The sequence below is a fragment of the Vicia villosa genome, unplaced genomic scaffold (assembly GCF_029867415.1).
Source record: "Vicia villosa cultivar HV-30 ecotype Madison, WI unplaced genomic scaffold, Vvil1.0 ctg.000063F_1_1_1, whole genome shotgun sequence".
NCBI classification, from domain to species: Eukaryota; Viridiplantae; Streptophyta; class Magnoliopsida; order Fabales; family Fabaceae; genus Vicia; species Vicia villosa.
In genome coordinates, this window is record NW_026704991.1 from 494,806 (window position 1) to 509,821 (window position 15,016).

Consider the following 15,016-nt stretch of genomic DNA (forward strand, 5'->3'; position numbering starts at 1 on the left):
ATACGATAAATAATATATATGATGTAAGTATTTGATGTCAAAATGTAAGTATTTGGTGTCAAAATAGCAATGTCGTTGCATAAATTAGTATAAATATACACTTACTTGGCCGCATTGATGTGTTCTTAACCTACTTAGACTCCTTTTAATCTTTCTGCTAAGTTTAGCACCTAATGCAAGTGTGATTATCCTAAACAATCAATATACTCCCTCCGGCCTGAATTATAAGTAAATATTCTCTTTTCAGATTCATTGAGTAATGAATGTATCTGGTCTACATAAGAGACCAGATACATTCATTATTCAGTGAATCTAAAAAGGGAATATTTGCTTATAATAATGGTCAGAGGGAGTACGCTATAACTTTTATAAATTTATGTGACTTACTCATAATTTTGACAAATAGATTATGATATCAAAGATGTAAATATACATTTCACAAAAACAAAAATAAAACATGTCTTTGACCTTTGAAATTTTGGTGTCTCCAAGTATTAGGCATATTTCTCCTAGTTTTATAATTTTATAAGATAAAAAAGAACTTTAAGTTACTTATCAAACATGGTTCCATATATATATATATATATATATATATATATATATATATATATATATATATATATATATATATATATATATATATATATATATATATATATATATATGAGAAAAGAAGTCATACATTGACAAAACCTCCTTATTCATCACAACACTAAGACCTCCATCTCACTCATCCTCCCTGAACATCACCTTCACCATCAATATTTCCACCATTTTTCTCCATCACTAAACATAAAACATCCATCTTTAAGCTTTCAATTCAATTCTCATTTTCGTTCATCAACACCATCACAAGAATATTACCAACACATGCAACAATAACCATTAATAAAGAGGGGAAGTAAAATAACAACAACTCAGTAACAGAATGAGAAGCCGAAAAAATATCTCGCCAGAAAAGCAATGTCACCACCACATTCAAGCTTACTATTGCTGGATATGGACGCTCACCGCTGATCCGGATTCACGACCACCTTCATTCTTGACTTCGATTCAATACTCGTTTGTTCTCCTTCATTTTATTTGGATCCATGCTTTGCTTTTGATTTTGTTTGCTACGAAGAAGAGATTTGATTTGATTTTTTTAGAAATTTATGTGATGATTTTTGTTTGAAGAAAGAGAGATGAGAGTTTGTGAAGAGGAAAGTTTCAACATGTAACTTTTTCGAGAAATCCATGTCTCTTTGTTTTTCGTTCTGCTTCACCTGTAGTTTTTTTTGAAAAACTTTTCAGTTATGCACAATTTTGCAATTAATCACACACTGGGTTCAATTGTTTAAAAATACCAGTAAACTGCAATTTTATACTAATCCATAACTACAACTACATCACAATTTCATAAACATCAAGGAGTAAAATTCAATGTACTTGAATGAATAGCCAGAAGGGAAAGACTTGTTCATGAAAGATCCAGCAACCTTTTGATACAAGGGTCTGGAATTATCAACAAGAATTACCTATAGAGAAAGCATAAACATTTGTTAGGTTAACAAAAGCGCAATGAGTGGTTAAGTGTTAAGCTATGGACTATAGAAAATGATAGAATTTAAATGACATACTGAAATTTGACTATTGGGTTGAGATTGGTGGCGGCTACAAATGGAGTTGAAAGGGGTTGCTTCGTTTTTATCCATTCTGATAAGGAAGGAAAAGTTACTATACTGATGCAAATGTGTAGAGATCAACCTGCAGTACCGTTGGATTTTATGTTATCTCCCTGTATGGGTCCCAAAAAGAGTTTGAACTATTTAAAGGTAAAAAAAATTCATGTCAACACTGTTACTAACACCTAGGGTTGTTTTTGGTCCGGACCGTGTAACACCCAAGGCCAAAGAAGGCGAGTGGTGGTTACACCGCATGTAACACTTGAGGCCGAATATGGCAAGAAGTTGTCGCCACATCGGAATGAGAGGGATCCTAAGGCTGTGCAGGTATGGGACTGTATGGTTGAAGGAAAGTTTATAAGGATTGATGGGTACCACCTATACCAACAAGATGCATCTTCTTTTCGGTAGCTCATTCCATAAGAACTCCACAGTTAAGCGTGCTTAACTTGGAGTAGTCTTGGGATGGGTGACCTTCTGGGAAGTTTCTCGGAAAGCGTGCGAGTGAGGTCAAAGCATGCTAAAAAGACTCGTGTTGGTTTGTAAGGTTAATCGATCATCCCGAAAGCAGTCTGGGGCGTTACAAATGGTATCAGAGCCAGACCTCTCCCAGTACGATGTGGTTCGAGGACGAACCATGCGGAAGCTGGTGGGCATGTAACACCCAAGGCCAAAGAAGGCGAGTGGTGGTTACACCGCATGTAACACTTGAGGCCGTCTTTTCGGTAGCTCATTCCATAAGAACTCCACAGTTAAGCGTGCTTGACTTGGAGTAGTCTTGGGATGGGTGACCTTCTGGGAAGTATCCCGAAAAGCGTGCGAGTGAGGTCAAAGCATGCTGAAAAGACTCGTGTTGGTTTGTTGGGTTAGTCGATCATCCCGAAAGCAGTCTGGGGCGTTACAGACCGGTCTGGGTATTCAAGGTCCCGAGAGTTGGACCGAACACTTAACCGGATAAACCGGGACCGGACCAAAACAATATTGGTTAAATTTTTGAACCGAAACCGATTCGGTACCTTCGGGTAAACCGAGAACGGACCAGATACTTGAGGAAATTGTATTGAAAACCGAAACCGGACCGATAATTTCGGATCGGGTATCCAGACCACCCGAATTAGAGAGAAAAAAATGAAGATTTTAAGCAAAATTCACATAATCAACTCACATCATTTTCTCATCCCAATTCGAGTATTTGACATTTGACATTCACATTACATTTGATCAAAATTCACATCATATGATAAAAATTCACATAATAAGTCACATGTTCAAAATAGAAAGTTGATGCAAATAATTAAAACTTGTTCAAACATAAGTTTAAGTTATGCAAATTTTGTTTTAAAAAAAACACAAAATATCATTACATTTGTTAATGCCTCAGAACAATCTTATCATTGGCATTGCATTATATCTTCAAGTTGCTGTTGTAGAAGAAGCGACAACCGGATCCTCACCAAAATGATATGCTAAAGGTTCATCTTGTAGTTCTTCAAGCTACAAAAGTAAAAAGATAACTTCATAAGCAAAAGTAATATAATTATTCAATTAAAATAGACCATCCATAAACATAATCAAAGGTTACTTACAATGCTAGCAGTGCAGCCCTTTTTAATTCCATACTTCTCCTTCACCCAATCACCCCCACAAAGAACCATTTCAACTGTCTTAGTTTTCATTGAAAATCGTTTCGGATCAATAACTCTTTTACCAGCACTAAAAGTTGCTTCAGAAGCAACAGTTGTAACTGGAACAGTTAGAATATCCTTTTCCAATTTACTAAGAACAGGATACTTGGCTTCATTCCCCATCCACCATGTTAAAACATCAAACTTAGTTTTAGGGGGAACTTTCAAGGGAGGCTCCTCAAGATATAATTCAAGATCAGATTTTGAAATAGTGTTACCAACAACAGTTTCTAAAAACATTTCAAAACCCCTCCTTCCCAACCCAGAACTAGACACGACCTCTGGGTTCTCAGATACAGGGACATTCTCACCATTGGTTCCATAGGTATCTTGATATAATTGGAAGAGAGATTTTAAGTTGGTGTCCAACTCTTGTTCATTGGCAGTGGCTTGAGTAGGATTTAAATACAAGAAGGGATATACCCATTTGATGAAGATCATTTTATACCTATTTGAACAAGTAGAGTTGTCAACCAACTTAAATTCAGCTATACCTAGACACAACTAAAAGACACCATGAGGTAACAGAATGTTTGGTCTCAGAATGTGATTTCATCATAGGCAACAAAAGACACCATGAGGTAACCGAATTTTCCCTAGACACAACTAAAGTCACATCAGAAGAAGGTAACAGAATTGGCCTCAGATTCATCATAGGCACAATTGAGTCACAAACAACTCACTAGGAAACATAATTAATCATAGGCACAATTGAGTCACAACTCACAATGTTAGATAATTAAATTGGCCTCAGATTCACAACAAGACAATAGAATTCATCATAGGCCAAGGTTGATTCTCAATTCACAACAAGGCAACAGAAATCATAGGCCTCAACATGTATTTCATAGGCAACAGAAATCATCATAGGCCAAGATTAAATCAAACAGAAGTACACAATAAGGCAACAGAAATCATTGGCCTCAACATGTATTTCATGGGCAACAAAATTCATCATAGGCCAAGATTAAATCAAACAGAAGTATACAACAAGGCAACAAAAGTCATCCTATGAAGAATTTATCAAACATAACCACAAGAAAATCAGAGATATAAAAGTGGCCTCAATATTCATCATAGGCCAAGATTAAATAAAATAGAAGTACACAATAAGGCAACAGAAGTCATCATATGAATAATTCATCAAACAGAACCACAAGCAGATCACAGACATAGAAGTGGCCCCGAGATGTATAACTTAGGCAACAGAATTTATCATAGGCCAAGGTTGAATCTCAAGGCAACATACAAAGCAGAATAGTACCTACCTATTGTATAATACAATGGCAACATAATTAACTATCTACTTGTAAAATGTACATACCTTGGATCAAGAACTGCACCAATAGAAATCAATGTATTAGACTCTGACCAATACTTGTCATATTTCAACTTCATTTCATTAGCAAGCGCTTGCAGCTGAGGATTATTTGAGATACTTGAAGGGTTGTCAAGTAGAACCTTCACCATGTAAAGCTCAGCCAAAAACAAATTAGCAGTAGGGTAAGAGGTACCACTAATAATTGATGTAACATCAGCAAAAACCTCCAAGAACTTGCAAATATCATGAACATCTTCCCAATCATTTGCATTAGGCAAATAGTTGAGAAATGCACCATTTTCTTCAGCATATCTAGGCCAGACTTCTCTGTAGTGGTATGCAGTGGACAACATCAACCAAGTTGAGTTCCACCTAGTCTTAGTATCCAACACTTGCATTCTGCTTTCAAGTTGTAACTCATCAACAAATTTTTTGAAGGCTTTGCATCTAGTTTCAGAATTCATCAAGTATTTGACCCCATTCCTAATCTTATCAACATTCACTTTAATCATATCAAGACCATCCTGAACCAACAAATTTAGGATGTGTGCACAACATCTCACATGAAACAGTTTACCATTCAATGGTAGATTTCTCCTACCAGAATAATCTCTCTTCAACCTAACAATACACTTATCATTGGCACTAGCATTATCAACTGAAATTGAAACAACCTTATCCCTTATGCCCCAGTCACCCATGACCTTAATCAATTCCCTACACAAAACCTCACCTGAATGTGGTGGTGGCACATTCTTAAAAGATAAAACTCTTTTGTGAAACTGCCATTTTGAATCAATGAAATGACCAGTCACAGTCATATAACCTATCCTCTGCTCACCGGACCACCACAAGTCAGTTGTAAGACTGATCCTGTTAATCAAAGACATAGACTTTTTCATCTTAAGTCTCTCAGCCTCATAAAATGTCTCACAATCAAACTTAACCTGTTGTCTAGTAATATTTTTGTACCATGGATAAATTTCTCTAAGAAACTCATTAAAGATAACACCTTCCATAACAGAAAAAGGAAATTCATGACCTAGAATCATATGAGCTGCAACCTCTCTAACCCTAGCATGATTATATGTCCAAGTTGCCAAACTAGGAGTATTATCATCACCTACATTTAACCTAGATTGTGCAACATGTTTGTCAGTATTACCTTTCAGCCTCAACTTTCTCTGAATGCAGTTTTCTAAATGTTTCTTACCATTAGAAGTACTTTTCCATTTCACATCATAAGTGTAAAGCTTACCACACCATTTGCATTTCCACTTCTTGGTACCATTAGGCAGTTCTATAAGAACCATTTCAGTATGTATAGCAGACTTCTTAGGACGAGGAGCTTTACCAAATGCATTTCTTTGACTTTGAGAACTCTGATCTGGGTCAACTGGAGGGGTTGCACCATCATCAACAGTAGTTGTATTTTGTGTAGTAGTTGTATTTTGTGTAGTAGAAGTATTTTGAGTAGTTGTTGTATTTTGAGTAGTGTTGTCATTTGGAAGTGTAACTAGAAGGTCCAAATCAATCATCTCGCCAATCTCTAAATTTCCCCCGTCCGTTGTCTCCTCTTCCCAACTCCCATCAAGCATCATGTTAATATCAATAAGATCATCCATTGTTGGAGTCAATGAAGAATCTTGAAAAGACATGGCAAAAAGAAAAAATATCAATCAAACAATAATGTATGATGAAATATGAACAAAATTGAGTAACACAAATAAATTAGAACCTCAATTCAAAACCCTAAGGCCGAACCCTAATGTAGAACAAAACTCAACAACAAAATCAAATACTCAAACAATTTCTTCTCAAAACTCAAGCAATATAAAGAACAAATCGAATACTCAAACAATTTAGGTCAAAATTGTGTTTGAAATTTAAACAGAAATAACCTCAGTTCAAAACCCCAAAACCCTAATGAAAACAATACTCATCAACATAATCATACTCTCAGACATTTTTTATCACAATTCAAGCAATATAAACAACAAATCAAATACTCAAACTGTTTAGGTCAAAATTTTGTAACATCATTGAAACAGGGTCAAGAACGATTCCGAAATCACAACATTTTATGTGAAAATTAATACCAGGTAAAGAAGTATTCAATATATCAAACATGCAAACATTGTAAACAATAGGCGAACAGAAATAAGAAATATAAGAGTTTGGAAACATTACACGATTGTAGTACTAGTAGTAGGCTTGAAGTCTTGAACAAATTACACTAACATAAATGATTCAAACACTCATGCAAGGAACCACTGTGGCTTGATCAGAATTTGGGAGGAAGAAGAAACCCTAGAAGACGGAACGGAAGAGTGATAGACGAGAGAGAGAGAGAGAGAGAGAGAGAGAGAGAGAGAGAGAGAGAGAGAGAGAGAGAGAGAGACGAGAGAGGGACTAAAAAGAGAGAGGAAAAAATTGATGAAATGAAAAAACTAAAGAATTTATATGCATGCTTACCGGGTATCCGTTGGATAAATGGTTCGGTTCTTTGTTATGGATACGGATTAAAATTATATCCATTACTAGACCAAAATTTGTTTCGGTCGGTCCAATGGTCCAGTTCCTGGGTGGATTTCGGTTCTTCATCTCCATTTACAGCCCTACTAACACCTCATTCATGTTAATTTTAATGCCACATATTCAATTTTTAAATGAAATTTTTAAAAAAAAGCAACTTAAACGACTCCCCATATATATATATATATATATATATATATATATATATATATATATATATATATATATATATATATATATATATATATATATATATATATTGTAATGTCCTATTTATTCCCTTTTTAGAATAAATGGTAATAACATTAGTTGAGATAGAACAAAATGGCAAATTGGACAATTGGACCTAGTTGGAGGGCATTATAGTCTTAGTGCACTTGATTAGAGTAAGGAGTTGTTTGGCTAAGGCAATTCCTCTTCATTGTGAAAACAAAAACAGATTTTGTGGGAAGAAAGATTGGAAACGTGAAATAGAAGAGGAAGAGAAGAGAAGGAAAGCCACTCCAAGAACTTAAACACTTGCATGTTCAAGAATCTGTCCCAAAGCTCCGATTTTCGTCCAAATCTCCCTTGCTCCAGCTCTACTTCGTTCATCTAAGGTGAGTCCATAGATAGAAAAATGGGGTTTTGACTCTTTTGGGATTTTTGGGGTTTAAGGGTTTTGAGAGATTATGCTTAAATCCTTGCTAATAACATGTTTCGATGCTGTTTATTGCTTGTTCATACTGTATGTTGGCTGGATATATCTTTAATTCGTGCATGCAGGTGAAATCAAGGGGTTAAAGTACCCCAGGACAAAACTGATGAGTTCTGCGTTTTTCTGTATCTGCTATGCGCCGCTAAGCGGGCTAAGGCCGCTAAGCGGTGCTGAGCATTTTTCCAGAAATTCGCGGTTCCGCTGAGCGGACCCAGTTTTCCCGCTGAGCGGAGGATGCTGTTTGCGAAGAAAATAAAAAATCTCGAGCCCGCTAAGCGGACGTGAGACCGCTAAGCGGGGAAACAGTTGAAGTTCGGCCCTGGAAAGCCCGCTTACAGGCCGCTAAGCGGCCAGTGCTGGGCAGAACTATATTTTTCCTTCCCCTGAGGGCAGTTTCGGATTCTAATCGTAATCGGACCCCTCCTTAATCATTATTATGCATATGAATGTCTGAAGAGTGGTGTTTTGTGACACACATCACCGATAATTCCATTCATTTTGTTTATGTGGAATATTATACATAATGTTGGATAAGTATATTCCATAAATCCTTGTCTATTCAATTGTGATTGATTTTGAATACTTTGATGAGATAAGTATGAATCTATATTGATGTCCAATGTTTTGGTTGAACATTCGGATTGGCTTGTGTTATGATATTACACTTGATGCGTGTACGTATGCTTGAATCGAAGTGGCCGGGGGTTAGGTTGGGATATACCTTTTACTATGATGTAAGGTATTATCCTGGATCATGTGGTCCGTGGAATAGTCCGATGTTATGATCAGAGGTCGCGCACCTGAGCTACCGTTGTAGTGTACTCGTGAGTGCCGTGAGGGGCCTATACTCATTGACGATGACACATTTGCGTGCACGGTATGGTGGGGTTATGTGGCCATGTAGGCTATTACATAATGATTGTAACTCACCTCTAGTAAAGTCATGTAGACTAATACTAGGCTTTCGCCCGGTGGGACCATGCGTCAAGATGGCGGTTTGTACTCGGTGTAACCCACTTGCGTGAAGAAGGTTAATGGGACAATGACGCCATTTAGGCTAATGTCATCTCGCGGCCACTTAGGCTTGTGCGAACCCGTTTAACCATCTTGCAGTGAGCTTGTACAAGTCCCTTGACACTAGGCATGGGTGGACTCATCGAGGGTGCGTTCGTTCCATAATCTAGCCGAGGTTTATTACACTTCTTGATTCCCCGTATACGGATACGGGTTTTGCATACTTGTTTGTGATATACTTGTGTGTTTGTATGTGATGAGTCCAATGGTGGATAAATCATTTGGTTGCTCCGTACTTGTACCGGATGTGAGGATTACCCGAATCCATGGTGGATTCGTTTGTTTTGCATGTACCCTTTAGATCCGAGTGGACTAATAGGATAGGCGGACTCACTGAGATTTAGTAATCTCATCCCATTCCAATTCTATCTTTTTCAGGTGGTTCAAGGCAAGATCGTGGCAAAGGCAAGGCGGATTAGTCCTTTGGCGTTGTTGCTAGATATTATCTTTTGTTCGTGTCTTATGCTTTTGTAGTACCATGTTGAATATTGTACTATTTTGGATGTATTATCATTTGGGCCATGATACATTCGGCTTTTTGTACCTCTTACTTGTGATGATTTTACTATCTTTCCGCTGCGACATTGTGTAATCGTTGTCTTTATGAACCATATATAATACTTTATGCATATTATTCTAGACAAATATGTGTGGGGTGTTACAGTTGGTATCAGAGCAGGTCGATTCTCGGCTTTGCTAAAGACACATCATAATGCAGTACAATTCTGCCTCATATGTGTATAGCCGGCATGATTCCGTGTGTCTTACCTATGGCATTGAGCCTGATCAACTTAATTCCGTGTGTAGGACAGACAGGGAGATGGCTGAGCAACGCAGAGGTCCCGGAAGGCCGAGAACTAGGAATGTGGAACCCGAGCAAGCAGCTGGGAATGCAGGCGTACCTTGGCAACAGATAATGCAACAGATGCAACAGCAGAATCAGATGATGATGCAGATGATGCAGGGTATGCAAGGACAACAACCTCCTGCTCCAGTTCCTGTTCCACAAGTTCCAATAGGGCCAGATTTTCGTGCTTTCTTCAGAATGGATCCTCCAGAGTTTGCAGGTGGCTTAGACCCAGTAGTAGCCCATGATTGGTTGGCTAGTATGGAGAGGATATTTCAGGAAATTCAGTGTAATGAAGAAGAGAAGGTGATCTTCGCTACTCAGAAGATGAAAGGACCAGCTCTTAGGTGGTGGAATACTGCATCTACCTATTTCACTACCCAGGAGATCCCTAAAGACTGGCATCATTTCAAGGCGGCATTTCTGGAGAAGTATTTCCCTAACAGTGTTCGAACCCAAAGAGAAAGAGAATTCCAGAATTTCAAGCAAGGCAACTTGTCTGTTTCCGAGTATGCTGAAAAGTTCGAAGACATGGCTGATTACTCACGACAGGCTGTTTATGCTCCTGATGAGTTATGGAAGATTGATCAATTCTTGATGGGTTTGAGGGCCGACATTGCTCATAGTGTGTCTCAGAGGGAGTTTACTACTTATGCTGAATGTTTGAGGCAATGTTATGTTGCGGAGAACAGCCTAAAGAGGGTTCAAGAAGAGAGGAACCAGAACAGGACTAACTACAGGGAACAAGGGAAATCTGCTCAACACCTGAAGCCCCGTGGTTTTCCACCAAAGAAGAAGCAAGGATATGGCGACCAATCGGCTCAACCTCCTTATTGTCATAAGTGCAAGAAGAAACATACTGGGGAGTGCGAACCTACTCCAATTACTTGTTTCAGATGCGGCGAGTCGGGTCACAAATCCCCGTTTTGTCCAAAGAAGAAAGATCAGGAGAAGACTACAGGTCGTGTTTATACCTTAGATGCAAGAAAGGCCAAAGGAAACAACAATCTCATCGCAGGTACTTGTTATGTGAATAACCAACCATTATGTGTTTTAGTTGATTGTGGAGCTACTCATTCCTTCATTTCAACCGAGTGTGTTTGTCAACTTGGTTTGGAAGTTACTCCATTACCCGATCCTATGATCATTTCTTCGGCAACAGATGATACCGTGGAGGCTCGACTGATTTGTAAAGATTGTTCAGTATCTTTTAATGGCTGTGACTTTCCGATCGATCTAATTTGTTCACCTCTTAAGAGACTTGATGTCATTCTTGGAATGGATTGGTTGTCTCTTAATTCGGTATATATTGGTTGCAAGGAAAAAGCCATATTCATTCCTGCTAAAGAAACATCCTCCGATGATGCAATTACCAAGTTGATTGAAGGTACGATCAGCGCGGTCAATTATCTCTTTTCACAAGAAAGATCTTTTCTTTTGGTTCTTTCCGAGGAACCCTCCGTGAGAGTGGTATTGTCGGAAATACCTGTAGTGTGCGAATATCCTGATGTCTTTCCTGAGGATATCACTTCTCTTCCTCCGGAAAGGGAAGCGGAATTCTCAATTGATCTTATTCCTGGTACTGCCCCAGTTTCTATCACTCCATATAGGATGTCTCCTATTGAACTCAGAGAACTGAAGAGCCAACTAGAAGAGCTTCTAGCTAAGCATTTTATTCGGCCCAGTGTTTCTCCATGGGGAGCTCCTGTTCTATTGGTGAAAAAGAAGGATGGGAGTATGCGTTTGTGCATCGACTATCGTCAGCTGAATAAGGTCACTATAAAGAACAAATACCCCTTACCGCGGATTGATGACCTCCTAAATCAGTTGAAAGGAGCCAGTGTGTTCTCGAAGATTGATCTCAGGTCAGGGTATCATCAGATTCGGGTTAAGAGTTCAGATGTACCTAAGACTGCATTCAGGACTCGGTATGGTCATTACGAGTTTTTAGTTATGCCTTTTGGTGTGACTAATGCTCCGGCGGTTTTCATGGATTATATGAATCGAATTTTTCAACCGTACCTGGATCAGTTTGTAGTGATCTTCATTGATGACATCTTGGTGTATTCACGTTCTTCGGAAGAACACGTAGAGCATTTGCGGATTGTGTTATCTACTCTTCGAGAGAAGCAATTGTACGCCAAGTTCAGTAAGTGTGAATTTTGGCTATCCGAAGTAAGTTTCCTTGGTCACGTCATCTCAGGAGGAGGCGTGGCAGTGGATCCTTCTAAAGTAGAAGCGGTGGTGAATTGGGATCGACCGAAGAGTGTGACAGAAGTCAGAAGTTTCCTGGGTTTGGCAGGTTATTACCGGAGATTTATCATGGGATTCGCTAAATTAGCATTACCATTGACAAGACTTACTCGGAAGGAGGTTGCATTTGAGTGGGACTCCGAATGTGAGGAGAGTTTTCAGAAACTTAAGAAGAAGTTGACTACTGCACCTGTACTAGTGATTCCAGACCCAGACCGATCTTACGAAGTGTTCTGTGATGCTTCTAAGAGAGGTTTAGGCGGAGTATTGATGCAAGACGGTAAAGTCGTGGCTTATGCGTCTCGACAATTGAAATCTCATGAAGAGAATTACCCTACTCATGATCTTGAGCTTGCGGCAATAGTCTTTACACTCAAGGTATGGCGTCACTACTTGTATGGAGTTCACTTTGAGATGTTCAGTGATCATAAAAGCTTGAAGTACCTTTTCGATCAGAAAGAGTTGAACATGCGACAAAGAAGATGGATGGAGTATCTTAAAGATTTCGGCTTTGAACTGAAATACCATCCAGGGAAGGCTAATAAAGTGGCGGATGCCTTAAGCAGGAAGGAATTTCGGGTTGCAGAGTTGATGATGTTAGAACATGGATTATTAGAGAAGTTTCGGAACCTCAACCTCCAGTTCGATTGGACACCCAATGGTGTACTAATTAGTAACTTGAGTATTCAGAACGAACTGCGGGAGAGAGTTCGAGTGACTCAAGGATATGACGAACAATTGCAAGCAAGTGAGTGTATGCCCGACTATAATAGAGCACCTGATGGACTTCTTTTATTTAATGGAAGAATGTGTATACCGGATGATGTTGAACTGAAACGCTTAATTCTCGATGAGGCGCACAAGAGTAGATTTTCTATTCATCCTGGGTCGACCAAGATGTATCAAGATTTAAAGAAAGACTTTTGGTGGCCAGGAATGAAGAAGGAGATTGCAGAATATGTGGCACGGTGTCCTATCTGCCAGCAAGTTAAGATTGAACATCAGCGACCAGGCGGAATGTTACAACCATTAGAGATACCGGTGTGGAAGTGGGATTCCATCTCTATGGACTTCATTGTGGGATTGCCTCGTGCTCAAGGCGGATACGATTCTATATGGGTAATAGTGGACAGGTTGACTAAGTCTGCTCACTTCTTACCTGTAAAGACGACCCACAAGGTAATGCATCTCGCGAGACTTTTCATAGCGGAGATTGTGCGGTTGCATGGTGTGCCATCCAGTATAGTGTCTGATCGAGATCCAAAGTTCACTTCGAGATTCTGGAAGGCGTTCCATAAGGAAATGGGGACTAGACTGGATATGAGTACTTCCAACCATCCTCAAACTGACGGACAAACAGAAAGAACCATTCAGACGATCGAAGATATGTTAAGAGCTTGTATTCTGGAAGTAGGTGGGAGTTGGAAGGATCATTTACCCTTGGTAGAGTTCGCATATAATAACAGTTACCATGCCAGCTTGGGTATGGCTCCCTATGAGGCTCTATATGGGAGAAAGTGTCGATCTCCGGTGTGTTGGGCTGAAGTGGGAGAAAAGAGTATCCTTGGACCGGAAATTATACGAGAGACCACTGAGAAGGTCAAAGTGATTCAAGATAACCTTAAGAAGGCCCAAGACCGACAGAAGAATTATGCGGACAAACGAAGAAGACCTTTGGAATTTGAAGTTGGAGACCACGTGTATTTGAAGGTCACCCCGAGATTGAGATTGGGAGGGCCGTTCAGAACGCGTAAGCTTAGTCCGAGATATGTGGGACCCTACCAGATTTTGAGTCGGGTAGGCGAAGTGGCGTATCAATTAGCATTGCCACCTTCGCTATCCGGTCTGCATGATGTGTTCCATGTGTCTCAACTCCGAAGGTTCGTGCCTGACACTTTTCACCCCATCCTCCCGGATTCCGTTGAGGTAGAACCAGATCTCTCCTATAATCCACAGCCCTGCGGTATTTTGGAGCATGCTAGCAAGTCCCTAAGGAACAAAGTGATACCTCTCGTGAAAGTGTTGTGGGACGAAGCGCGTCCGGAGGAAGCTACGTGGGAGCTTGAGTCGGAGATGCGTGAATCCTACCCTCATTTGTTCTGGTAAGTTTTCGAATTCGAGGACGAATCCTAATTAAGGGGGGGAGAATGTAATGTCCTATTTATTCCCTTTTTAGAATAAATGGTAATAACATTAGTTGAGATAGAACAAAATGGCAAATTGGACAATTGGACCTAGTTGGAGGGCATTATAGTCTTAGTGCACTTGATTAGAGTAAGGAGTTGTTTGGCTAAGGCAATTCCTCTTCATTGTGAAAACAAAAACAGATTTTGTGGGAGGAAAGATTGGAAACGTGAAATAGAAGAGGAAGAGAATAGAAGGAAAGCCACTCCAAGAACTTAAACACTTGCATGTTCAAGAATCTGTCCCAAAGCTCTGATTTTCGTCCAAATCTCCCTTGCTCCAGCTCTACTTCGTTCATCTAAGGTGAGTCCATAGATAGAAAAATGGGGTTTTGACTCTTTTGGGATTTTTGGGGTTTAAGGGTTTTGAGAGATTATGCTTAAATCCTTGCTAATAACATGTTTCGATGCTGTTTATTGCTTGTTCATACTGTATGTTGGCTGGATATATCTTTAATTCGTGCATGCAGGTGAAATCAAGGGGTTAAAGTACCCCAGGACAAAACTGATGAGTTCTGCGTTTTTCTGTATCTGCTATGCGCCGCTAAGCGGGCTAAGGCCGCTAAGCGGTGCTGAGCATTTTTCCAGAAATTCGCGGTTCCGCTGAGCGGACCCAGTTTTCCCGCTGAGCGGAGGATGCTGTTTGCGAAGAAAATAAAAAATCGCGAGCCCGCTAAGCGGACGTGAGACCGCTAAGCGGGGAAACAGTTGAAGTTCGGCCCTGGAAAGCCCGCTTACAGGCCGCTAAGCGGCCAGT

General features: G+C 39.6%; 2 protein-coding genes across 2 annotated transcripts; one reads left to right on the forward strand and one right to left on the reverse strand.

The window, feature by feature from the left end:
- Positions 1-3,077: 3,077 nt before the first annotated feature.
- On the reverse strand, positions 3,078-6,295 carry LOC131623401 (zinc finger BED domain-containing protein RICESLEEPER 2-like). The gene is made up of 3 exons (XM_058894412.1): positions 4,674-6,295; positions 3,251-3,797; positions 3,078-3,158 (listed from the first exon to the last, which is right to left on the reverse strand). The coding sequence occupies exons 1-3, from the start codon at positions 6,293-6,295 to the stop codon at positions 3,078-3,080; spliced, it is 2,250 nt and encodes a 749-aa protein (XP_058750395.1).
- Positions 6,296-9,892: 3,597 nt separating this feature from the next.
- Positions 9,893-14,733, forward strand: LOC131623402 (uncharacterized). The gene is made up of 7 exons (XM_058894413.1): positions 9,893-10,129; positions 10,208-10,841; positions 10,944-11,558; positions 12,126-12,454; positions 12,533-12,824; positions 13,011-14,178; positions 14,730-14,733. Exons 1-7 carry the CDS (start codon positions 9,893-9,895, stop codon positions 14,731-14,733), a joined length of 3,279 nt encoding a protein of 1,092 aa, XP_058750396.1.
- The last annotated feature ends 283 nt before the right edge of the window (positions 14,734-15,016 follow it).

Bases quoted from the DNA above. Each gene is read 5' to 3' on its own strand.
- LOC131623401 (XM_058894412.1), bottom strand. From the start codon at position 6,295: ATGGATGATCTTATTGATATTAACATGATGCTTGATGGGAGTTGGGAA. The intron at 3,798-4,673 runs GTATGTACATTT...TTGTTCAAATAG, and splicing joins GGTGCAGTTCTTGATCCAAG to GTATAAAATGATCTTCATCA. The intron at 3,159-3,250 runs GTAAGTAACCTT...TTACTTTTGTAG, and splicing joins AGGGCTGCACTGCTAGCATT to CTTGAAGAACTACAAGATGA.
- LOC131623402 (XM_058894413.1), top strand. From the start codon at position 9,893: ATGCAACAGATGCAACAGCAGAATCAGATGATGATGCAGATGATGCAG. The intron at 10,130-10,207 runs GTGATCTTCGCT...TTCACTACCCAG, and splicing joins AGTGTAATGAAGAAGAGAAG to GAGATCCCTAAAGACTGGCA. The intron at 12,455-12,532 runs GTATGGCGTCAC...CTTTTCGATCAG, and splicing joins CAATAGTCTTTACACTCAAG to AAAGAGTTGAACATGCGACA.